At 47.9% G+C, this 25,513-nt stretch overlaps 1 protein-coding gene across 2 annotated transcripts in view; it reads left to right on the top strand.

Moving 5' to 3' along the window:
• The first annotated feature begins 878 nt into the window (after nucleotides 1–878).
• dlc1 (DLC1 Rho GTPase activating protein) overlaps nucleotides 879–25,513 on the top strand; it is a 66,967-nt gene continuing 42,332 nt past the window's right edge. For both annotated transcript variants that reach the window (XM_037472802.2, XM_037472803.2), the window contains exons 1-5: nucleotides 879–1,261; nucleotides 1,998–3,804; nucleotides 7,744–7,878; nucleotides 8,116–8,208; nucleotides 19,049–19,082. In XM_037472802.2, coding sequence (XP_037328699.2) covers nucleotides 2,077–3,804; nucleotides 7,744–7,878; nucleotides 8,116–8,208; nucleotides 19,049–19,082 — 1,990 coding nt within the window. In that variant the 5' untranslated portion in view covers nucleotides 879–1,261; nucleotides 1,998–2,076. The remainder of the gene's footprint in view (nucleotides 1,262–1,997; nucleotides 3,805–7,743; nucleotides 7,879–8,115; nucleotides 8,209–19,048; nucleotides 19,083–25,513) is intronic.

Here is a 25,513-nt window from a genome sequence, read left to right on the forward strand (position 1 = left end):
CTTCTTTTTTTTTACATGCCGAGTGCCTCTAGCAAATAACTATATTAGGAAATGAATTACCGGCATGTGTGTCCTTATGTTTTATTTGTTATAAAACAAAGACGCCAGGTTGATACCATCTATAACAGTGTCCACATTTCATTAAAAAAAAATGCATTCTCAAAGCCTACCTCTATTTACTGTGTGGTTAACAACGCTTGTAGAGTTCCAAGATGACCAATTTAACAAAGAAAGCCTCAAAAAATAACTGTGAAAACATTAGAGCAGCCTCTCCTGGCCCGCAGCCAAAGGTCGGACGAGGCAGCCCGTCCTGTTACTAATCCAAACCAACTGCTTGGAGCCCTGCCCCATTTAGCGGGATCGCAGAACGGGAGAAAAAAGGCCAATGAGAAGAGGCGAGAGACAAATTGTGAGATAGGACGTTTCTAAAACAGTTGGGGCGTAAGAGCACATTAGAGGAGAGAATAAATGCGGACAGTGTGCCGTGAGACGGGGGTGGGGGGGGTGGGGTTGGGGGGGCTCCAAGGATGTGACTCAGACTCTGTCAAAACGAGTGGGGAGGGAACCTGATGAGGAGAGGGAAAGAGCGGAGGAGAGCAGGGGTGGAGCAGGGGGGAAAGAAAGCCCGGCCCCCCTCTTACACCACCCCGACTCTTTGGCATTCAGCGTCAGCAAAAAAAAAAAAAAGAACTAATGTGATCAAGATGGAAGCTGTCTCTGGACTTCTCACTGCTCCCCGGCTTGCCGGCTGAGTTTTACAGCAGAGATCCGGACCGGAGCGGAGAAAATGGCCCGCAGAAACAAAGTCTGAGGATTGCTTGCTTGAATTAAACAGATGTCAAGTCACTTGAGAAGAGGCCGATTCATATTTGGCTACGCGTTGCTTTCTGCGGGAATGAATGAAAAGGCAGCTCGCACCGCGTGTCTGGACACTTCTGCACATCAAGCAATCTCTGGATCTGTGACATATTGGTCGGATCATGACCCGGTGTTTAATCACTGAATATACTAATACCACTGGATTATTTTGTAAAACAATGGAGAAATCACAAGAACTAAACATTGTTGCTGCAGCGTAAAGGAATCTGAATTGTCTTTTTCATCTTTACTCATGGCTTGGTGCGCATAGAAGGAGCATCTGTTCTGGGACCTTTTGTGTGGCGCACCCCCCCCACCCCCCCTCGCTTTACTCAACTAATAACCGGCAGCATCTTTGCATGGCTGTTGGTACCAACCGGTTCTTCTCCTGAGGAAACAAAAGGTGATAATAAAATGCCTCAACAATTTTGATGATACTTTTACTGTCCATAGATATGTTGAAAAAAAAAAGATTCTTTAATGTGAACAATGATTAGGAAATTGTATTGAAAGTCTCTTGATTTCAGTCACTTGCTGTAAAATACTCGTTTTTTTCGGAAGGCACGGATTGAGTACATCCTGCTTGTTGTTTTTTACACTCCCTTTAGTTACATCATTCTCATTTTACTGTGTACGGAATGGTAGTTACGCAACACCAATTAGTTGAGACCACGATTTCACAGTTATGATGAAGGTTTGCAGTGCAAATAGGGCGAACCGGCTCGGTTACAGTTCACATTGTAAAGAAAGTAAACAGGGCATATTGGCATTATTCTTCACAGTTAGGATGTTTCGGGCTGCTTTGTTGGGCTGGTTCCCTGGAAGCTTTTCGACATTTCAGGCAAAATGAATGGCTCCAGATCAAGAACATTCAATGTCGTTGGCGAGCTGGGAAGATAATTTCATGTTTGCATAACCGGGAATCATGCTGTTTTATACAGATCCAACAGGGTTTATACCTTCAAGGGAATTGTAAATGCGTTACAGTTACGCCCTACTTGAACTTTAACTCATTACTCCCAAACTGTTTACTTAGAGAGTGACCTGTTATTTACCATATTGTCATCTGCACATTCAGGCTCTGTAAAGTCCTTCCAACACGTGCTGTTACTAATCCCAATTTCTCATCTTCACTGCAGAATATTTCTGTGTTCCATTTTATTTATTCTTTTGCCTGCCATCAAAGTCGGCTCTATGGGATAGCCGCGTCCCTCCACGATGCCAGTAGCCATACGGAAAAGAAGTTGGCAGGAGCACGTGACTCTTGTGTCAGGACTACAGTACAGCTATGACGATCTGGACCTGGTCTGCCGCCATGGGGTGGACAGCGAGGGCCCTCGGGTGGGATCCGGCGCTTCTAAACAAGGGCGACGGGCGAGGTGTGCCTCCATGCCGGAGGGCTGCCACCAACTGCCCCCACCCGACCCGGCTCAGACGGAGGAAGTGGCCGACTCCGTTGTGTGCGATAACGGCGCATCGGCACCGTCGAAGGTAACGGACGGTGAGTTAAAAACCGACATTGTTGTTCCCCAAAAGGCCGGGGACGACGACAGTGGGATGGGAAATATTTATTGTGTGACTGGCAGCATCAGTCCCACCAAGAAGACTGTCAATGGGGAAATCGGCACAGAGAGTAGCCAGCGTGCCATCGTGTGCGACGACGATGAGGTTTTTAAAAGTCCACACATCTCACGTGAAGGGCAACAGTGCATCTCTATCCCTTCAAACAATGGGACTCTGCTGTCCAGATCTGCTGGTGAACCGCCTGGCCAACTTCCACATCACCAGGAAACAAAGGAGAGCCACACAGAGGGTTACAGCAGACCTCCTGAAATCTCTGAGGCCGCACTAAACCAGTTCTCTGCCGCTGAACTGGAACCTCAAACTGACCTTCCAGATGTAGGGGAAGAGAAGATTTCCACTTTTGGCCATGCCAATGCAAGTGTAACTGTACCTGTTGGTGTGCTGCACAGTCCAGCTAATATGATGGAGAAAACTGTGGAAACCGTAGTGGCTTTAGCAGTGGAGGAGTCGGGTGACAAAGGAGCGACAGAAAGGCGGAGTGCGCAGGCCGCTGTCAAGCTGGATGGATTAAATGACCCAGAAACTGTAAGTGGAAATACAGGACTTCACTCAAAAGACACGCGGGGAGCAGAGCAGGATCATCGCTGCCGGGCTGAGTATCCCGACCATCAAGCTCGTGGCTGTGAAACGTCCCGCCAGACGCCGCTGGCACTGCGTAACGTTGAAATGATGGCGAGGAGCGCGCCTCAGGAAGAGGAAAGTACACAAGCACACAGAAGCGAGGAAGCAGCAGCAGCAGCAGCAGCAGAGGTGACGCATGAGCCAATCGCACCATCCGGTACGAGTCTCAATGGTCCGTGTCGCTCTGAAGAACCGGATAGTGGATGTTCAGAAGGAAGCTGCATCCTGACAAACGTTACTCGGGGTGAAGAAACTACCACCTCGGTTGGTCAACCAATGGAAAGCAAAGAGTTGGCCTGCAGTGTCCATGAAGCCGAAACTAGCTGTTCAAGAGTGGATGCTCCCCCAGAGGGGCCAGAAGACACCCCTGCACCGGACCCTCAGAACAACACCGCCTCCGTTTTAAAACCAAATCCACACGTGCAGCCGTCCCATATGGCTGTTAAACACGCAGGCTCGCCACCAAGCTGTGCGGAGGTCAACCGTGACCTCTCACCGGAGGGGCTCCATGGCAACCAAGCCCCTGGCTGCCCCCTCGGTGAGTCACCTGCCGCTGAGGCGGCAGATGGTCGGAGGCAACAGCAGAGGCCGGCAGCCACGGCCTCTGGGATGGAGGAGGCCGACGAGGCCGCACGCGGTGTCGTTTGCACCGATGGACAACCTGCCGCTCCAGGTTTGGAGCGGGCGAAGGACCCCGGAGATCCAAATGAGGACGCCGTGGTTCACGTGCGTGTGAGAAAGGTAAGGCTATATATTGGATGTTGATGTGGAAGAGATGCAGTGGGTCACAATTACGTCTACGTAATATGTTTGTTTTTTTCCACGTCGTGTTCGCGTTTGTGGCACCTCAACATTTAACATTTTTTTTGACACGCATTTATGGACTACAAATTATTTTTGTCTCGCACTCTGGCAATCGTCTCGGAAAATAATGACTTCACTCTTACGTGCTTACAAATCTGTGTGTGTGGGGGGGGGGGGGGGGGGGGGGAGGAGGGGGTCTGTGAAATGTTTCACGCTTTCTCAACGGCTCATTGCAGAAGAAGGTCCTATAAGGGCATGAATACCATGAACACGGATCAGGCTGTAAGCTCCAGTAATCTGTGGTGTGAAAGACTTAAAGTGCATTGGAATACTGCATGTTGTACTACTCTCCAGTTGAATACTGCATGTTGTACTACTCTCGAGTCGAATACTGCATGTTGTACTACTCTCCAGTAAAATACTGCATGTTGTACTACTCTCCAGTTGAATACTGCATGTTGTACTACTCTCCAGTTGAATACTGCATGTTGTACTACTCTCCAGTTGAATACTGCATGTTGTACTACTCTCGAGTCGAATACTGCATGTTGTACTACTCTCCAGTAAAATACTGCATGTTGTACTACTCTTCAGTCAAATACTGCATGTTGTACTACTCTCCAGTCGAACAGACTGGTAGCGAGCGTGCTTGTAGGTGCAGTTAAGTGCCAGCAAGTTAAAATAAGCATTTCATGAATTTTGACTTATTGGAAAAAAGCAATAATCTGGGAATGGAAACAGTATTTATTAATTGTGAATAGTTGCGGTGTTTGTTTTTAGGAAATGACAACAGGAAATCCATTATGATCAAGGCAGGGCGCATTAAGAAGGCATGTTGTTTAGACAGGCACCTTATTGTGGAGAGTCGGATTCCTGTGATTGGTTCGAGCTGAAGACGATACTTGTGAACAACAACAGAGTTTATAGGAAAATCCCAAGCACGGGTTGTATTCAGGGGTTTGTACAGCTTTTAGTGTACTGGTAGAACATTTTATATTTTTAAGCTTTACAATAAATGTATTTAGCGGTTTATAAAACACTTACTGTTCCCTTGACTGAAGTTGCCGCAATTTACTTTCAAAGTAATTTCTCTGTGTATTGTTGCTTTTACAAAGTCCACAACATAGATGTCTGATCTTAAATTGAAAGCTTAGAATGAGCTATGCTCCTGAGTGATTATTTAAACACAAATACGGTCCATGTGTGTAAAAAAACAACAACTTTGGAGGCCCTCTCTGTTATGACCAAAAGTGAAGTCATTCCCATCAGCTGCCAAAAACCAGAGATGACAGTCCAGTGCAAGGACATGGAAACTAGTGGCGCATTTATTACCATTGGCTCCGGTTTAACTCTTAGACTGTTTGGATTCAATATCTGATTTAAAAAAAGAAAAAGCTGTCCCCTGTAAATCAACTACAGGGGTTCAGCCAATAAATTGTAGGGCACCGATACAACTCATCCACGATATGGTGATGGCGGGCCTCCTCTCTGGCAGCACCACGGGGCATCATTTACATACTGTATGCAGCCAGTTTGCTGAGACGATGCGCTTTAGGCCATGAGGACAGGGACAAAATAAGGCTGCACAAATTAGCATTATCATCTCCAAGGGAGATAACAGATTGTGTTTAGCATAAATAGAAAAAATAGAAGAAGCTCTCGGATATTATGAAGGAAATTACAGAACTGATGTCATTATCTGTTTGGGGACAATGGCAACATTAACCTGGAATTATGTGTGACAAGATATTGGACTAACAAATGATTATGTCCCCAGTGAACCATGTTGCTGCAGACACAGTTAGTAAATCGAAGCCATCTGGTTTGTGTAATGGCTTCAGATTATCCTGATATTGGGCTTTGTCACTGTGTTTATTTGTTTTAGCAACAGGGCTTTATCTTGACCCCAGGGTTTATCTGACTGCAGACCTCTTGGCAACATCATCATCTCAGCCCTCATCAATCAACTCTTATGTCCATGAATGAGACGCACACATTGAACAGTGCATGCATAGTCGTGTTCACACTGCGTTTAGCTCAGCAGCAGAGAAATTGACCCTCAGCTGGACAGGTTTGAAAAATGGGATGAGGGCCACAGGGTGGAAGAGGGGGTTTGAAAAATAGAAAGGAAAAGGGAAGGAAGGGTTTAAGAGTTCAAACAGTGTGGGAACTGTCTCCCATCTCCAAAAAACAGGAAGTGGAGTGGAATGTAACAGAAACCTCAAAAGATTGGAAAGAGAGAAAAGAAACCTCCCGAGCACACCCAAGCCACCAGAATGCCCCCGAAAACAACGTTGTCTCCCGGAGGCGCCCGACATTGCACTTGTTTTTTTTTCGCTCTGCTGTTTTGAGGTTGTTGTTGCCATCTCGAGCCAGATGCTTTTGTTCATTCACAGAGGTCTCGTAAAGATGTCATTGTTTAAGCGCGACACAATGTTTCATTGTGATACTTTGCAGAGGACACAGACCGTAGCGAGGAATGCCAATGAATGCATCGGTCTCAGACACATTTCCATGACACGCATGGCCCTCCATGTCTATTGGCCCTCTCGGTAAATCCGATAGGAATGACTTTTGGCGAGATGATTGGCAGCTAACAGGGAAAATAAATGTTAAGGTCATGAGACCTTTATTTGGGGTGGAGCTGGAGCTTGTTTATCGTGATGCAGTTTCAATCTAGGATCCATAAAGGCGCCAACCTCGCGCACACACAAGCATTAGTCACAGCCCAAATGAATGTTATCATCCGAAACACACCCTTTGCAAACTGAACTACAGCAAGATCCCAGTTTGGACTTTGATAACGTAACTATAAGCTTTCTTTCCAATTGATCGCACGCAAGGTCAGACGCGGCCAGTGAAACCCAGGCGCACATCCACACGCTGACATGCCTCCACACCTTTGCAACATACATCACACGGGCTGCGTGTCCCCGTGAGCTCACCCTCATAAAGTGTTTAACAGGATCTGTTGATTCTTTAGCGGGGGGGGGGGGGGGGGCGAAGACAGAGAGCCACACCCGGAGCCCTGCAAATAAGACAGGCAGAAGGAAATGAAAACATATACTCTGCTAAGAAGTCCGGAAAAGGGAATTTACAAGTTTGATCTTCAGACCAGAGTTTATATCACATCAAACAAAAGCAAATTAAGGCACAGCCGACAAGGATAACATGCTGCCTAGCGTGTCTTACTGATGAGACGCCACCTGAGGTCACTGTGAGACTTGTTATCAACGGATAGATAAACACGGCAGATTACAGCACTTTGGGGAAAAGGTCACATGATTCCAAAAGGACAAGAGATGATGCTATATATATATATATATATATATATATATATATATATATATATATCATGGGCCATATCATGAGCAGCACATAGACGGATACTGAAGAGCAAAGGGTGAAAGCATCGGGTTATTGTTTGGAAAAGTTAAGAAAATATATTGTTGGCATTCTATGATTTATGATGATCTATCTATGATTTTCAGGGTAGAATCACACTGTTATATATTGTTAATCATTTATTTCATTGTCTAGATCAGGTGAGAAATCTAGAAAGCTGATATTGAGGTATTTCTCTATTCACACAATCAAATAAGCCCAAAAGTAATCAGAAAGACAACTGCTTCCCACATCGCAGTGCATTAGCATTGAGTTTTGTCATTTCCAGTAGCACTCCTCTGTTACATTCTACCTCCTTGGAGGAGTTTGGCACATGTATTGCATATGTATGGTTTTCTACCTTAATATAAATATGCCTCTCCTTCTCCCAGTCACACACTGTTGATCTGTGGGGAGCAGTGCACGGTTCATTGTCTCATTGCGTTGCCACGGTGATATTACATGTTTCTCTTTATTTCTCTGTTTATTCAGCCTGAGCATGCTCGCTTGGACTCGATGGTCTTGCTGCTGATGAAGCTGGACCAGTTGGACCAGGAGATTGAAAATGCCCTCAGTGCCACCTCCTCCATGGACAGCACCCCGACTCTTCATCGGCGACAACCCCTGGTACACACCCGCATGTCATCCTGCTGGATTCAGCCAGCTCTTCTCTTCATATGAATGTATTGCAGCCATTGACTCATTCCTTTGGTATTTCATGTCTCTCTGTGGGCCATTCTGAGTTGTAGAAATGTCTATCAACTTATTCATCTACTGATAAACGTTATGGTCATAGAACCGCACAGCTAGAAATACTGAAATAATGGATATATGTTTGCACAACGGTGTCTTTTTCCCGTGCAGGAGTCTGATTTGGGATCCCAAAACCCTCCACATCCACGTGCTGCCTCAAGCTCCGGACCCCCACCAGCCCTCGGAGCAAAACCCAAGACCGGGGTAAGTCAGGAGCTTGATATCACACATCTCAGCCCCGATCAACAGATCAGATTGCTTGGAGACCAATTACGACCCCCCCACCCCCCCACACACACACACAAACATACTCTCACATTACAACCATGTGCATCACCATTATTTTCTTCTTTGCCTCTTTTCCTCACTCTCTGTGTTTCTATTTCATATAACTGATGGCTAAGTTTCTTTTTTGGCTTGTTGAAGATATGAATGTTATATTTGTATGCTTTTAAAACTACAAAACATCAGCTGTGTTTTGCTGCACTGTTTTAGTTTCTGCTGTCTCTCATTTGCATATTTATTTCTGCTGTTAAACTTGCATGCCTCCAATAAAACAACATTTTTCTCTTGGGCAATTGTGGTACACAATTTTAAATTCAAATGGCCAACACAGTGCCTACACGCACACGCGCGCACACACAGACAGACACACACACACACTCCAGTCAATTCCCCAGTTGTAGGAATGTCCCCCAGCACTTAGGGCTTAGCCAAGCAGACGTTAAAACTCTATAATTAGCTGGTTCCAAAGATCTAGACCCCTTTTCCCCAACAAAGGGGTCAGAAGGGGGGTCTGGGGGTGAAAAGCCAGGGCAGGGGGGAGGGAGGGGGACACGCTTCAAGTGAGACGTGTGTCCTCGAACCTCTCGCTTGCTCACTTTGTCGGCCTTGCCTTGCAAATGCTGTCAGGGCGAAGTGAACGAGGCCGGTAGCCTGTGACCTGGACACAAAAAAGAATTGTTTGAATGGAAATATTAACAAAATTAGACTTTAACTGCTTTGAGGAATTCTATCACAAGATGCAGACAAAGAACGTCTCGCATTCTCGATTTCTCGATGGTTCTTTATTGGCATTTCTTTGTGTTTTTCCACATCACAGCTTATGCTGTTTTTAAAGGAACTCAATATTTGCCTCCTGCGTAACGGCTACTTTAGGGGATACAGAGCAACATGCTCACTGATGTGTGAGGTATGATGTCTGCAGCCAACCATTTAAACCACCTCCATTCCTGCAGTAACCCAAGGTAACTCACTAAGCTCGAGTAAACATGGCTTTCACTGCGCCTAATAGGAGGCTTTTTACAGTGGAAGCCCTGCAGGGTGATTGATGGCGGCCAAAGAGATGATGACTTCATGAAGGGGATTCTTAGTGGTTAATAGTTGCAGGGACTGTTGGGCCCTTTTAAACTTAAGTGTTGGGACGGCCACTTAATCTTTTAATCCAGACAATACAAATCCTTTTAAATGACGTAAACACTAGGCAGATGTGAGGAAGAGCCACGGTTGAGGTTTTAATTTTACGGTTATTAATACTTGGGTTTTACAAGAAGACGTTTGTAATGTAATATATTTTAAAAGAACAGAATAATTTCTATCGTTGTTGTTGTAAAAAAATACAGCTCTGTTCCAATAGGGAGGGTATGATGTAAGCATTATTTAACTGTAATATTTATTTCCCAAATGTTATGGTCGGCATAATGTCATCCTTTCTCCTAGTGTTAACCATTACACTGTTGCTACTTTTATAGGTTTTACATGGGTTGACTGAATAACCAGATGCTGCTCACGGCACACAAATTGACCCCTGCAAACCAGGCCTTATTAGTCAATAACTCTGACATTGTTGACAAAGGCTTAACATTTTAAGCTTTAGAATAATATGATTTATTGTAGGGATTTGGATTATTTTAGACTGCTAAATAAAGTCAACTTTTGTTCAGTATGGTATGGTAAAGATCCTCAGTCTGCACCTCCCCCTCCCTTTTCCAGTGAATGTGCAGAGGAGTGTCTGCATTCTGATACGTGTTATCTGTGTTTGTAGAGGCAGTGTTAAATGTGTGTTATTGTGTATTTGCATTCCCTCCATGGTCTGCTGGCTTATGCAAGGGCTAACCGGTGTCCGTGGTCTTCCTGTCCCACGGACACCTCCTGGAACTCAGTGTTCTTTGGAGCGATTGTACCGAGCACGTGGCCACGCTGTTCTGTCTTTCATGTAACAATGATAAATGTGCAGCGGTGGTATGTGGCTCTGTATGTTGAGGATGGGTGGACTTTCACTTTGGATGTACATTGTCATCCGCGCCCTACTGTGGATAAAGCACTGGGTTCAAGTGAAAAAGGTTCTTGGCGCCTCGCTAACGGAGCTGAATGGCTATTGTTAGCCTTCAGCAGGTGGCTGGTATTCTTGCATCGAATGTGGGGCTGATATCTGGCGGATGTTGTGCCACAGCAGGTGTGTTTTTTTGTGTTGGAATTGCTAATCTTTGCCCCTGAGTGTTTTTGTTGGTAGGTTTCTATTATTTGCTGAGTGTAGCAGGTGTCTTGCAATGCTCTTTGACGTGCATTGTTGCGTGGCAGCAGGTGGCTTTAATGTGCTTTGCAGACTGATGTATATCTATTTATTTGGCTCTATATTATATTTAGGGCTGCATATATCAATTACTTTCCATAGTAGTTAATCTGGTAATTACATAAATAGAAAAGATTGCTAAAGCCGAAGCTAAGGGTCGTCACTCGTCTGTTTGCTAACAAATAAAACAAAGGAAAACAGAAAATATTAACTCTTCTAAAATCGCTTCTGTTGGGACGTTTATAGTTCCTGAGGATCGAGAATTGGTTTTGGTCATTTATAGAGTGTTTCAAGTTAAATGTGGTAAAATATAAACCAGCCTCAGCTTGCTCTGCAGCTTGTAAAACCACCAAAAAGATACTTTTACGACATTGCCATATTCAAAACCTAACAAGATTCAATCTTGTAAGTCTCAAATCCCTCAATTAATACGACTACATACTCGGACACTAAAATAAATCCAATATATCACCCAGCCCTAACTCTATTTACATTTTCTTACTCAAAGATTTCCTTGTTTGGTGTAACTCTTTCCAATAATTCTTTCCTTTAGCATAAATTCTTTGTTATTATGAAGGATTTGTATTGATTTTCATTGCGGCATTATCGGTCAACTTCAGGTATGCGTGGCGTGAGAGCCATTTGTTCCGTGACTCTATTTTTAGGGCTCAGTGGCTGCAGAGGATGTGCCAAGCCACAGAGGCGGGCGGAGGCGGCTGACCCCCGACCACCTTCCTCTGAATGTTACAGTCAGAAAAACAACACATCAGTCACGGCGTCCCGACCCGCGAGGCGCACCCGGAGCCCCGTGCACACCTCGGCCACTGAAGGAGCCGCAGGCCGTGGCCGTCTGTTAAACTTGGCACAGGAGTGTTTTACCTGCCTACGCTGCCCTGACCCTCATCGTCTTTAGTATACATTCCGTAACGGGGCGACCTTTGACCCTTTGTTTGGATCTGTATTCCGTCTCGACGGCTAACAGTGCTTCAAACGCATATTTTGGTCTCTCCTTACGTTGGTGGGCCAATATTTGACGGGGAGATCGAAGAACGCCAGGTTCCCAATACACAGGATTTTGAGACATATTCTATTTCAGATTGACGGAATACCTTTTATTCCCTATCGGTTGGTCGTGTATGTATATAGCTCTTTATCTGTCTGTAGTTCAGTGGACAATGGGAGTGCTGTGGTTTGCGTGCTAAGGTCACTAGCAGATCTCTGCTCTGTGCTTCCTCCGTGTTCCGGTTTGGCAGCCTCACAGTCCCCCAAACATCCTCTATCCAGACCACACCTTCTCTCGCCCCGCACATCACCGACTCAACGTCGTTCCACTCTCGCTGCCTTTTCTACGTATCTCGGCACTCTGTTCTCTCCTTGCTGCAATCCTCCACCCATAGTCAACACCATGTGTGGCTTAGAGGCTGTAGTTGGCCACAATGAGAAATCCACCGCCATTGAGTCATGGCCGCGCTGGCCGTTCTTGGTGTGGTGTCATCGTCCCCAAGGTCACTCCTGTGCTGAGCCCAGCTGTGAGAAGGAGACAAACACAGACCTGGTGTGGGGTTGAAAAAAAAAATCGCAAGAAAAAAGAAAAAGCTTGTGTTTGGAAATGGATGTGGAAAGTGAACTTCTCCTTGACCCCAAAAAGAAAATTAGGTTTTTCCTGTCTATTCAAGGTTATAGCTATTGCATAAAGCAATCATATTGCCATAAAGGCAAGGATGTACTGAAGAGAATTCTTGTTTTCCTTTAATTTTGTAGTTTTTTTTTTTTTTTTTAGATCACAGCATAGTGAGCTGTGATATCTTTCATTGTTTCACAGAAGGTTAAATGTCACATAAATCTGTTTACATTCCTGTCCTCAATGAAAAGTCTTTGTTTTATGACAACATACTGCCAAAATCGCCTCAATCGCACACTGTCTTTTGGCTTCATGTGTTTTGGGGCACATCTTAAATGAATCATAGTCTCTCATCCACATCACGTGTGCTGTCTTTGTTTCACTGAGTCAGTGGACTGTAACCTACATGTATTACACACAGGAGACAGTAAAAAGAGCAGCAAATAGTAGCCTGGTGATGTACTTGTTGACAGTAAATCTTAAGGATGACTGGATTGTGCAGGCATCTGGAAACAACCCTGCAGCTCGCTGATAATGAACCATCATAAATCAGAACAAACAAACAGACTGGATTGACTCTCATTGGCGCACACACACACACACGCACATCCAAAGATGCTGAAACATGTACACAAGAATTCATTGTAAAACCAGCTGCAGCGATTGAGGGTTTTATTTGCATCGCTCGTATGAGCATGTGTTGACATATTTTTGTTTTGGATGTGTTTTCATTCACGTTTGCCTCGGAGGGACATTCGGTCAGCCAATAAACACATGCAAGTGTTGAACTATCAATCATCTTTATCTTCGGCTGTAATGGTTAAGGAGGAGACGTGGCCTACTTTTGGAGTAGTTTTTTTTTTTTTTTAATTTGTCAGCAAATATCCAGACGGTTAATCTTAACTGACCAGCTGGATTTACTGCCCTCTACAGACAACAATCAAGACGATCCGTTCTTTTGCAAATGTCACAAAAATGTTTGTGGCCCAGCAAGGTTTCGCCCACCGGTCCTTCTGGTAAGTCAATAAGCTGGATGTCTGCCATCAAACCACTACATGGGGCCACCAGTCTTCTACAGAGGACGGGCTAATCCCTCTGTGTTGTTAACCCACTCTCTGCTTTCTCCCAAATATAAAAGCGGCTAATCCACGAGCTAGCATTGTTGGTGCAGTCAGGATCATGAGACTTATCCCTTTTGACTCCAAAAGCCAAAAATTCAACGTGGTGAGTGGGAACAAGTGACACATCATCAATGCTGGTAGTGTTGGTAGTTTTACAATTTATTTGAATAGGCCCTCAATAATAATTTTTTTGGACAAATGATTGAGCTTGTGTTTGATGTTTTATTAATTATGGGTATAATTATGCTTAAAATAATTAATTAGATAATCAAATTTTCCTATTCAATCAAATTTAATTTTTAGTTTGAGGATATGTTTTCGAAAATGTATCCTATATTATATTACAATCCCATGTATTTTTGTCTTCTATTTCGCAACATATTATCTTGCATTTAGAAAACCACTTGTGGATAACCACTTAGCCAAGTTGATTATGTCACTTGATTCAGCCGAATTGAAACGCTGCATCCGGCCACAATGCCCTTCCTGGATGTTGCTAATAGCTTTGTTTGTTTTTTGCCCCACGATAAATCAGAGGAAGCTTTGTAGACTTTGACTACCAAACATTACAAGGTCAAAGATAAAATGACATTTAGTTCATGCTCATACTGTACTTTCCAATGTGCACCATTGGAATTGGAAAAAGTATATTATTGACCCACCAGCTGCAGTTGTTATTCTGATAAATTGACTGTTTTCATTTTATTCTTTTCATTGGAGGTCAGGCATTTATGATTTATGATTCATATCACCCAATGATTCATATCACCCAATCTATTGGCTGCCTATAATTGATAGATACAGCTTATGTCTATTGAAGTTGAACATGAGGTTATGCGTTATAAAGATGAATAGTTTTGATTTCTGGCATAAGTATCACCTCATTTTATTTTGCTGTCTTATGCTCACACTATTTAAGTGTTATGCGTTTTTTTCGGTGATGGATTCCAAAGGTCAGTCAACAGTTCACAGTTTATGCTCCGGGGGCCCAGCACTAAGCCCCACCAGACACTGCCTGAAACCAGAAGCCTGTTGCTTTGGCTTACTCTGGTAAACAAAGGCAAGTGTGCAAATGTCTGTCTGTCTGTCTATGTGTCTCTGTGTGTGTGTGTGTGTGTGTGTGTGTGTACGCACATATCCACCTTTCTCGCTATCTTTAAGCCACCATCATTCCACACAGAACATGTCTCATGATGTTAGGCTGAGTGAGAGAATGAGACCTCAGCCGGGAATCTGAGTGTGTGTGTGTGTGTGTGTGTGAGATTGAGTACACGGTGGTTATGGTGAAATCAATAATTAAGTACTAAGTCTAACTGAAGACTGTGTGATTTCACATGGCCTTTAGGGTTGCACAAGTCGCTGGACGTTACCGAGACGCTTTTCAAATGTCCCCAGATGTCATCTGGAGTCGTTTTCTTTTGAAATGGCTGTAAAATCCAACATCTGGACGCTAATATACATTTTCAGCGGGAAACGTTCCAACGCATCATTACACCGAGTCATCGCATTGCTTCCTGTTGACACACTTGAAGTGTGACATGTGGAAACTATTTAATGCAGAAAGGGGACGCAGGGGAGAAAGTATGAGGAGAGGGGCAGGGGGGGATTGGTCTTTTCCTCAAGAAGAAGGCCAAAATGAAATGGTTTCCCACGTTTCCCTGCACACGTGCACTCAGAGGTCGCCGGAGCATGGAGGATAAATTCTTTTAAAAGTACAGGGCAGCAAGAGCACATTCACGCCAGTCAAAACCCCCAGAAATGAGCGCCAGATAACATCTCGACAGACGTGCCCATGCACTCACACAGACACACACACACACACACACACACACACACACATAATGTCTCCGTCTATCACACACAGTTACCTTTATATGCTCCGCGCCGGAGCCGCTAGCTTACCTGACCATAAGCCATCTGCACCAATTTAGCCATTTGCGTTAAGTGGTGGAGAAAAAGGTTTGGGTTAGCTTGAGCCCCCTAATCCTTGGTCAGCACAGACCATGGGTGGTCAGACACACACACACACACACACACACTTACTGCAGCTGCAGTGCAGGAGGGGTGGCGGTGGGGTTGAGAGAGGCATGGTGGACTGCTCGGATTTGTTGCGCAAGAAGCCACATGTCAATCGTTTGCTTAACGTGTCTGACCAGTGAACACAGCTGTACAAAATGGGTTTAGTCTTGAAAAGTTGGCACAGGAGTGAGTTTCAAAATGTGTCAAGTAGCAAAAGCTGACTCTATCATTACTTATTTCTACTATTTGGCCAGCTTCATACTCATCCTTATTTCATTAAAAACTTACTGATTTTTTTCCTGAACATTATTGTAACTTTTAGAATAGATTACACCGTTAAAGAGAATATATGTCAGGCTGAATTTGTCAAGTCTTGGTTTAAAAACAAAGAATTCTGCCATATCGTTTAACATAGCTTTAACAAAGACATAGCTTTAGTCCATCAGTTTTTTTTGTGTGGCTTTCAAACACACACTGCCAACAGCGAACTAACTGACATCTTTTGTTGGTACTTTTTTGTAAAACTGGCTTCCTTCCTGCTACAGTAATGACTATAATGACCCTACAGGGCTTAATCACGCAGGCAAACATTCTTGCAAGCCACGACACACACGGAGAAACACGTGTAAAGCAAACACATACCACATCCCCCCCCCCCCCCCCCCCACACACACACACACACACACACACAACCCACTTCCAGTAAATTAGTGGCGGTAAATGAGGCAGCTGACACTTGTCTTGTGCGCTCTGCAGCCTACAGCTCCCCAGTGGACACCTGACACGGCCCGGACAACCTGCACTGTTGCGCGCGCCGGGGAGGGAACGCGGGCAAACAGGCCACGTGGTGCTATGAAAACACCGGTACTTGCTGGTACCCATTCATTCACTCACATTCGGGTTGGTGCTCCGGGGGTCTCTCGCTCACCTTTTACTCAACCGTAATGGCAAAAACACAGCATCGCGTGAAGGTGAGATTTACACTGTGTGCGAGTGACTTCATGGGTCATTGACAGGAACCCGTGGTGTGGTGTTTACACAATAGGAAGGGCACACACTGGTGAACTGAAATGTCTTGTTAGTGCTAAGCAGAGAAGCCACCCAGACCTCCCATATGGATTCAATTATTCGAGGCCATTCATTGCGTAAGTTGTAGGTGCTTATTAAATGCACAGAACGTTAATGACATAAGGTTTCTTTTACTTCATTTTAACACCTCTGTGCGACAATATGTCAGGGTAAACCTTTGGCACACTGTGTTATTTGTTTAACAGTAGAATTGAAGGATGAGGCTTTCTATTCTTGTACAGATCTTCATCAATGTGTTTCTCCATCTGTTTTGATTCTTAACAACCCTAACTCTACCCAAAGACCCTTCATTCCCTCTCGAATGTTAATCTTTTAAACAAGTCAAAAAGTGTGCCTTTTTGGTCTTTCATGTTATTTGTTGATGATGAATAAAAATACACAATAGTTAGAAAAGAGAAGAACGTGGTGGAAATATACTGTATCTAATCCCCTGGCAATCAAATGCAGGAGATAAATGGGCCAAAACAGGTAAACACTATCTACACTACATTGTATTGCACACAAGGGAATGCAGCGAGGACACACTGAAAAAGCAGAGCTAATATTACTCCCGAGTCCAACAGCTGAAACAGCACTGAATATAAATCTATCTCTGATTTCACCTCACTGTTGTTGTTCTGTTTGTGCCGGTGATTTAGTGACCGAGCAGTGAGAAGAGTTTTTGGCTTTGGCTTCTCCCAGGTGTCTTTTTGGTCATTACTCAGCGATAAATTAGAAAGCCACACGGGGAATTACAACCCCTCTGTGTCTGAACCTTGACCCATAAAGTGATTAAATGGTGTTTTTGCCCACACATTGTGCACAAATAACATCACATGTTCACACACTGGTATACACTTACACACAGACACATTTCAGAGCAAACCAGTGAGCCGACAGCTCACCCACATGACTCCCAAGAATCAGTTTGGGACCAAGACAGCACTTTATCCAGCAGTAATCCACCAGCAAGTGAGCAAAAACACGTATAAGAGGGGCTTCTGACCACACACGGTCACATCACTAAGAGCTCTCTTGATATTTGTGATGGGAATGACCCATAGTTACATGCATTTAGTTTATCATATCACAACATTCTGTACAATCTGCTGGTGTGAAGTCAGAATGAATAATATTGATCACTCATACTACAATTTAATCTGACACAAAGAAGAAATTCCCCAAAGCTACAGAAGTTCACGTTGGAAGAGTTTTCTACTCACAGTGGGATATTTTGAGAGAAAATTGTGAAGAATGAAAAAAATAATAATGTTGATCATAATGTAGGCATAAGCCTACCTTAAGCTGTTTCTCGGTCGGGAGAACTCACAGAGCGTCTTCCTTCACTGTGAGGTTGCCAGGCAACGAGAGGAGACTCCAGGAACGTCCCCAGCACAATTAAAGAAAGATTAAACCTGTAGTAATACATCTGTTGAAAGCTTCAGAGTTTCTGGGAGGTGCATTTTGTAACATTAGGACGGACGCCAGCTTTGGCATATTAAGTGTTCCTTGTGTGAATCTGTCGTTTAAGTAGGTGCTAAAGGGTAAACAGGCTTTAGAGTACTCACAGCGGGACACCGCTAAATCACTTCAATTAGGTCTGAAGGGAAAGAAGAATCGCACAGGAAGAGGCGTCTGAGATCTGAGTAGAAACATCAGGAGGAAAAGGTGATATTTACACATTTTGCACACCAAAGGTTTTATTGTATCGCGTACGTACCGCGTCCTGCTTTTCCTGTCTGATCCGGTCCTGGGGAGTGTGGATTAAAACAATTGGGGGTGTGGAGGTCTGCCATGGAGCCTGAGGTCAAAGGTCAGGGGCAAGAACGACCTCCACATTCCGATTGACTGCTGCCCTGCGCGCACACACACAAACACACACACACACACACTCACCAACTTTGCCAAAGAAAATACGATAAAACATTCTATTTTTACCTGACACACTGTTTCAACTCGGTTATTTTTTTCAAAAGCCAAAAAAGGAAATGATGTCTGCGCTGAATGACGAGACTCTCCTACGGCTACAAAATGGGCTGCATATTATTCCGTAAATTCTTCCCCGGATAAGGGTTGGATCAACATTGAATGTGAGATGGGTGAACTGTGTGCTCTGACTTTCAAAGATGTTCTACTTGTCCACTTAGACCAGGATCTACTATGCAAAGTCTGCACTGTGTTAAACTATGAGAGTTTGTCACAGGTGTCTTTGGCCATGGCCAGTTAGTATTTGTTGTATTCACGGCTGTAGGACTTCAAAATCCCTTTGGCTTTAAAAATGATGTTCTCAAAATTGTTTTATTATCGTTGTGCAAATATTTTTAAGGGTTATTATACACAGTTGGACAGGAAATACGCACGGACAAGACACATATATTCTGATGCTCATTAAAGATGTCTGTCGATTGCAGGGAGATCGGAATTCTAGCAGAGAGGAACATAGCATCAGAATGCTAGTATGCTAGCATCAGAATGCTAGTATGCTAGCATTCTGATGCTAGTATTCAATGTTCCCAGCAATATGCTTTTCTCTCATTTTAGCACGGAAACCAAACTGTGACATGTCTGTTGATCAGGGGATTTTACTGAATATTGATGCAGCTTATTTTAACCATAATCTTTTTTTTCTATCCTCTTTCCCAGAGCACCTCTACCATTCCTGTGACAGAAAAAGCCGGTGAGTGTGTTTTTGTTTTTACATTCTCATGTGTTCGGTGAACTCTGAGACCACCAGACTCAAAGCGACAGGTTGCGGTTGTGTTCGATTTTTTGTTCTCTTTTTCATCGCAAGTTTGTGAGGGTTTTCCTTGGTTCGATCTGGACCAGGTCTGATTCTTTGGGACAATCTTGCCCGGTGTTCACAGGAGAGGAAGGAGGGAGGCAGGCAGGCAGGCATTGAGTGGAGGAGGACAGGCTGCGTTTCTATGAGACACTGGATGAGAATGTAGATAAGATCCTAGACTCATCTACGCAACCATCTAGCCAGCCGCCTTACCAAGATAAGAGCCAGACTGGATGTCGTGAAAGACGCCAAACACTTTTGACCTGCATTTATTTGCCTTCTGCCGTAGCATTGTACTCGCTTTCCTGATAAGATGTTTCTGTGATCAAAAACACATTCTGATATGGAAAGCCACAAAGAAGACAGCTGAAAGGCCAACATATGTAAATCCATCCATCCACACGTGCATTTTTTGGGACTTGCGTCGGGTTTCTTTGTCCACAACTATCAGTCCTCATTGGACTTTTACTATGAATCGATCAAACTTGTCATAAGCGCACCCCCCCCCACCCCCTCCCGTCCTGGCTCCGACCTCTCTGTCGGCAGTCTGCCGGTAATGCACAGGGTCATCGGGAAGTTACGGATGGACAGACCCGCTTTCAGACAGCCGGCGGGAGTAGTGTTCATTAATACCCCCCCCCCCCCCACACACACCCCCCACACCCCGTGTCGTCAAACAATACCAGGGAGGTATTTGGAGGTGGAGAAGAGGCTTTCATATCCCCCCGCTGTCTGAAGTCGGCTGGAAGTCCTAACTCACTTTCACTCCGTCTCTCACTCTAATTACTGAAAGCCTTTCATGGAAAATGTGCAGAAGCTGTCATTGTGTGTGTGTGTGTGTGTGTGTGTGTGTACATGTGTGGGTGTGTGTGTGTGCATTTGTGAGCGCTGCATTTTAGCGTAAATGTAAACTTTTAAAAGGAAGCTGTGGTGGCGGGCGTGGTTTCAGCTCGACTGCAGGTGTGGGAGAGGGGAAGCGGCTCAGGGAACAGTGCCAGGTGAGAACAATTTGATTGACTGACTAACGTGTGTGTGTGTGTGTCCCCTCGCTACTTAAAAGGCAGTGAGGCGAGCGAGCGGAAGGGAGACTGAGCGAGCGAGCAGCGTGTTCCAGTGAGCAGGAGCAACGAGTAAATAATAAAATATTGGAACCCACCACACTGGTGTCAGTGCCTGTGTCCGGAGCCGTACGAACCCGCACCGTACAGTGGCGCCCAACGTGGGGCCGAATGACAGACGAGGAACAGCAGGCGATGCCGGCCCAACCAGCACTGGCACTGGGCCAGATGATCGGGGAGCTGGCGGCAATCCAGAGAGACCAAGCCGAGGCTAACAGACAGTTCCTGGGGGCGCTCCAGGCCCAGGTGGGGAGGCAGGCCCAGGCGCTGGAGCTATTGGTGGCGAGGTCGGGACCCACGCTACCACCGGGCCCGACAGCATTGGCGAGCCTGACCCTTCACCGCATGACCGCGGAGGACGACGCCCAGGCCTTCCTGGAGGCCTTCGAAGCGACGGCGGAGGCATGCGGCTGGCCGGCGGAAGAATGGCCGGTCAGGCTGGTGCCCCTCCTGACCGGGGAGGCGCAGACGGCGGCCATGGGGCTCCCCCCGACGGCCCGGAGAGACTATGCGGCCGTGCGGAAGGCCGTGGTCGACCGGCTAGGGCTGCTGCCCGAGGACCACCGGTGGCGATTCCGGGGGGCCATGCTGGGGCCGGAGGACAGGCCGTTCGCCTACGGGCAGCGGCTCCGAGACGCCGCCGCCAGGTGGCTCCGGCCGACGGGGGTGGAGACAGCGGCAGAGGTCCTGGAGGCGGTGGTGCTGGAGCAGTTCGTGGAGGGGCTCCCGGCCCGGACGGCGGCGTGGGTCCGGTACCACCGGCCACCGACGCTGGAGGCGGCCACTACCCTGGCCGAGGACCACCTGGCGGTGCACCGCAGCGGGCAGGGCGGCCGGGAGGGCGCACCGCCTGCAACGCAACCGGCAGCAGCGCCAACCGGAGGGAGCCCGCAGCGGACCGCGGGGCGGCCCACACCGGCCCCACGTCGGGCGCCGGCAGCTGTACACCGAGACCCCCCGACCGCAGCAAACCCCGGCACCCTTCCTGACCCACCGGGAGGTTCTCAAACGCCAGGGCAGGAGTGCTGGAAGTGCGGGCGGCCCGGCCACCTGCGGAGGGAGTGCCCGCTGATGGAGGTGGGGCAGGTGATCCGGGTCGCCGGCGCTCCATCACCCTCCCCCGGCCCGGGAGCGACGTACCGCGTTCCGGTAAGAATCCAGGGGGGTACACGCCAGGCGATGGTGGATTCGGGCTGCTCGCAGTCCATGATACACCAGAGCCTGGTTCGGCCAGGGGCATTGGTAGAAGCGTCGCGGGTGAAAATTAGGTGTGTGCACGGGGACATTCATGAGTATCCCATAGTGTCCGTCGAACTTAGGTTCAAGGGAAAAAAATATAGAATAAAGGTCGCGGTTAGCTCCCACCTGACGCACCCGGTAATCTTGGGAACGGATTGGGAGGGATTTAACACGCTAATGGGAGAGGCTGCGGGGGTGCGTTCACGACCGACAGGGACATGCGGTATTTGTGCTGTGCTCAGCGGTGACGCGAGGTCGTCCGACGCCGCCGGGGGAGAGGGGGAACCGGCGGAGCCTCCCGTGGAGACTCCGGCGGTTCCCGAGTTCCGCTCCATGGAAGATTTTCCACTCGAGCAGTCTCGGGACGATACTCTACGCTCAGCCTACGACCAAGTGATAAGAATTGATGGTCATTTGGTGCGCCCTGACGCAGCACAGTCATACCCGCACTTCTCATTGATTAGGGACAGACTGTATAGAGTGAGTCGTGACACTCGAACGGGGCACGAAAACACCCAGTTGCTGGTGCCGAGAAGCCGCCGGGAAATGATTTTCCATGCGGCTCACTATAATCCGATGGCGGGTCACATGGGATACGGGAAAACACTAGACCGGATAATGGCCCGATTTTATTGGCCAGGCATCCGGGCGGACACGCGCCGCTGGTGTGCGTCCTGCCCGGAGTGTCAGTTAGTCAATGCACCAGCCATCCCGCGTGCCCCGTTGCGGCCTCTACCGCTGGTGGAGGTCCCGTTCGAGCGCATCGGCATGGATCTAATCGGGCCATTTCACCGGAGCGCACGCGGGTACCGCTTTGTGCTAGTCCTCATGGATTACGCAACCCGGTATCCGGAGGCGGTGCCATTGCGCAATATCTCTGCAAAGAGCGTCGCGCAAGCACTGTTTCAGGTCATCTCCCGGGTTGGAATCCCGAAAGAGATTCTAACAGACCAGGGCACCTCGTTCATGTCGCGCACACTGGGAGAACTTTACGGGTTACTGGGCATTAAGTCCGTCCGCACGAGCGTGTACCACCCCCAGACCGACGGGTTGGTAGAGCGGATGAATAGGACGCTGAAGTCCATGATTCGTAAATTTATTAGCGACGATGAACGTAATTGGGATAAATGGCTTGACCCTCTGTTGTTTGCAGTCCGGGAGGTTCCCCAGGCCTCCACCGGGTTTTCCCCCTTTGAGCTTCTGTTTGGCAGGTCACCAAGAGGGGTGCTGGACCTTATTAAAGAAAGCTGGGAGGAAGGTCCGAGCCCCGGGAAAAACGAGATTCAGTACGTCCTGGACCTGCGAGCAAAGCTCCACACACTGGGTAGGATGTCACGGGAGAATTTGCTCCAGGCCCAGGAACGACAACAGCGGCTGTACAACAGAGGAGCCAAGCTGCGAGAATTCACACCGGGAGAAAAGGTACTTGTATTACTTCCTTCTTCCAACTCAAAACTCCTGGCTAAGTGGCAAGGGCCCTTCGAGGTCACACGTCAGGTGGGGGATGTTGATTATGAGGTGGTGCGGTCTGACAGGGGCGGGGCTACACAAATATACCACCTCAACCTCCTTAAACCCTGGAGGGAGGCGGAGTCTGTTTCTCTGATTTCCACAGTATCTGAAAGAGAGGACCTGGGGCCGGAGGTGCCAAACGCGGCTAATCCCACCCCGCTCCCGTGTGAGGGTCATCTCTCTGAGGACCAGAGAGCAGACGTTGCCCAGTTGCAGGAGCGGTTTGCTGATGTGTTCTCCCCCCGGCCAGGCCGCACCGACCTGATAATGCACCGAATCGAGACACCCCCGGGGGTGACGGTGAGGTCACGACCCTACAGACTACCCGAACACAAACGAAAAGTGGTTCGGGAGGAATTAGCGGCTATGTTGGAGATGGGGGTAATAGAAGAGTCCAACAGCGCCTGGTGCAGCCCCATCGTTCTGGTGGCCAAGAAGGATGGGACTGTGCGGTTCTGCGTGGACTACCGCAAGGTAAACGACGTGTCACGATTCGACGCCTACCCAATGCCCCGGGTCGACGAACTCCTGGACCGGCTGGGCACTGCACGTTTCTTTACGACCCTGGATTTAACTAAGGGCTACTGGCAGATTCCCCTGTCGTCAGAGTCCAAAGAGAAAACAGCTTTCTCCACTCCGTATGGTTTGTACCAATTTACCATGCTTCCTTTTGGCTTGTTCGGTGCCCCGGCCACGTTCCAGCGCCTCATGGACAAGGTGCTGCGCCCGCACGCCGCGTATGCGGCCGCATACCTTGATGATGTCATTATCCACAGCACCACCTGGGCGGAGCATGTGCGGCGGGTGGACGCAGTGCTGGAGTCGCTGAGGCGGGCCGGGCTCACCGCCAACCCGGGGAAGTGTGCAGTTGGACGGAGGGAGGTACGGTATTTGGGGTACCACTTGGGGGGGGGGCAGGTGCGTCCCCAGGTAGACAAGACAGCGGCAATTGCAGCCTGCCCGCGCCCCAAGACGAAAAAGGAGGTGAGGCGGTTTTTGGGGCTGGCAGGTTACTACAGACGGTTCATCGCCGGGTTTGCGGACCTCACCAGCCCCTTGACCGACCTGACCCGGAAAGGTGCGTCAGATCCGGTCCAGTGGTCGGAGCAGTGCCAGCGGGCGTTTGAGAAGGTAAAACAGACTCTCTGTGGGGAGCCGCTCCTCCACACACCTAACTTTTCTCTCCCGTTTGTTCTGCAGACCGACGCGTCGGACAGAGGGCTGGGGGCCGTTTTGTCCCAGGAGGTCGAGGGGGCCGACCGCCCGGTGGTCTACATCAGCCGTAAACTGTCGGAGAGGGAGGCCAGGTACAGCACGGTGGAGAAGGAGTGCCTGGCCATCCGATGGGCGGTGGGCTCCCTGCGCTACTACCTCCTGGGACGCTCATTCACCCTCTGTTCGGACCACGCCCCGCTCCAATGGCTCCACCGCATGAAGGATACTAACGCCCGGATCACTCGGTGGTATCTGGCCATGCAGCCGTTTAACTTCAAGGTGGTCCATAGGCCGGGGACGCAGATGGTCGTGGCGGACTTCCTCTCCCGCCCTCTGGAGGGAGGGGGGGGGGAGTAAGCTAGGCCGGACGGCTCCCCGGCCTAAGTCGGGCGGTGGGGGTATGTGGTGGCGGGCGTGGTTTCAGCTCGGCTGCAGGTGTGGGAGAGGGGAAGCGGCTCAGGGAACAGTGCCAGGTGAGAACAATTTGATTGACTGACTAACGTGTGTGTGTGTGTGTCCCCTCGCTACTTAAAAGGCAGTGAGGCGAGCGAGCGGAAGGGAGACTGAGCGAGCGAGCAGCGTGTTCCAGTGAGCAGGAGCAACGAGTAAATAATAAAATATTGGAACCCACCACACTGGTGTCAGTGCCTGTGTCCGGAGCCGTACGAACCCGCACCGTACAGAAGCTTTTCATCATTCTGTCTTCCTATAAGTTATGTAACCTCCATCTCTGGGTCCGTGTGATGGAACGCAGGACGCCGGAGGGAGGTTGGTGCTACGATTTTGGAAATTGGCAAAGTTTCGGGGGGACTCGATGGAGCACAAAGCCCAGTGTTCATTGTGACACTTCAAAGCCCCCCCCTCTGTATCTCCACCATTTCAGCCCCTGGGAAGGACACATTTGTGACAGTGTTACATCACACACCATGCCCTAAGGGCTCCTGCTCCATGAAAGAAACCTCATTCATGGTTAATTTGACCGTCTCCGCGAAAACATAAAGCACACCAGTGATCAGCGAGACGTTTCCACAGCTCGGCCTTTTGTGGCGGCTCCGATGGTGACCTCCCCGCGGCGCAGAGAGCACCTTGGTGAGCCGCCGGTGTCACGGCTTTCCTGTGCACAAAGAGGATGTGCAGTTACTACTGACAACATGTTGTTTAGATGTGTTCTTTATGGGGGCTCCTTTGATGCCGCATAGTCGGAGCCTTGTGCTCCACGGGGCACGCAGAGTGCATCTGCAG

Source organism: Pungitius pungitius, chromosome 9 (genome assembly GCF_949316345.1).
Source record: "Pungitius pungitius chromosome 9, fPunPun2.1, whole genome shotgun sequence".
Taxonomy (NCBI): Eukaryota; Metazoa; Chordata; class Actinopteri; order Perciformes; family Gasterosteidae; genus Pungitius; species Pungitius pungitius.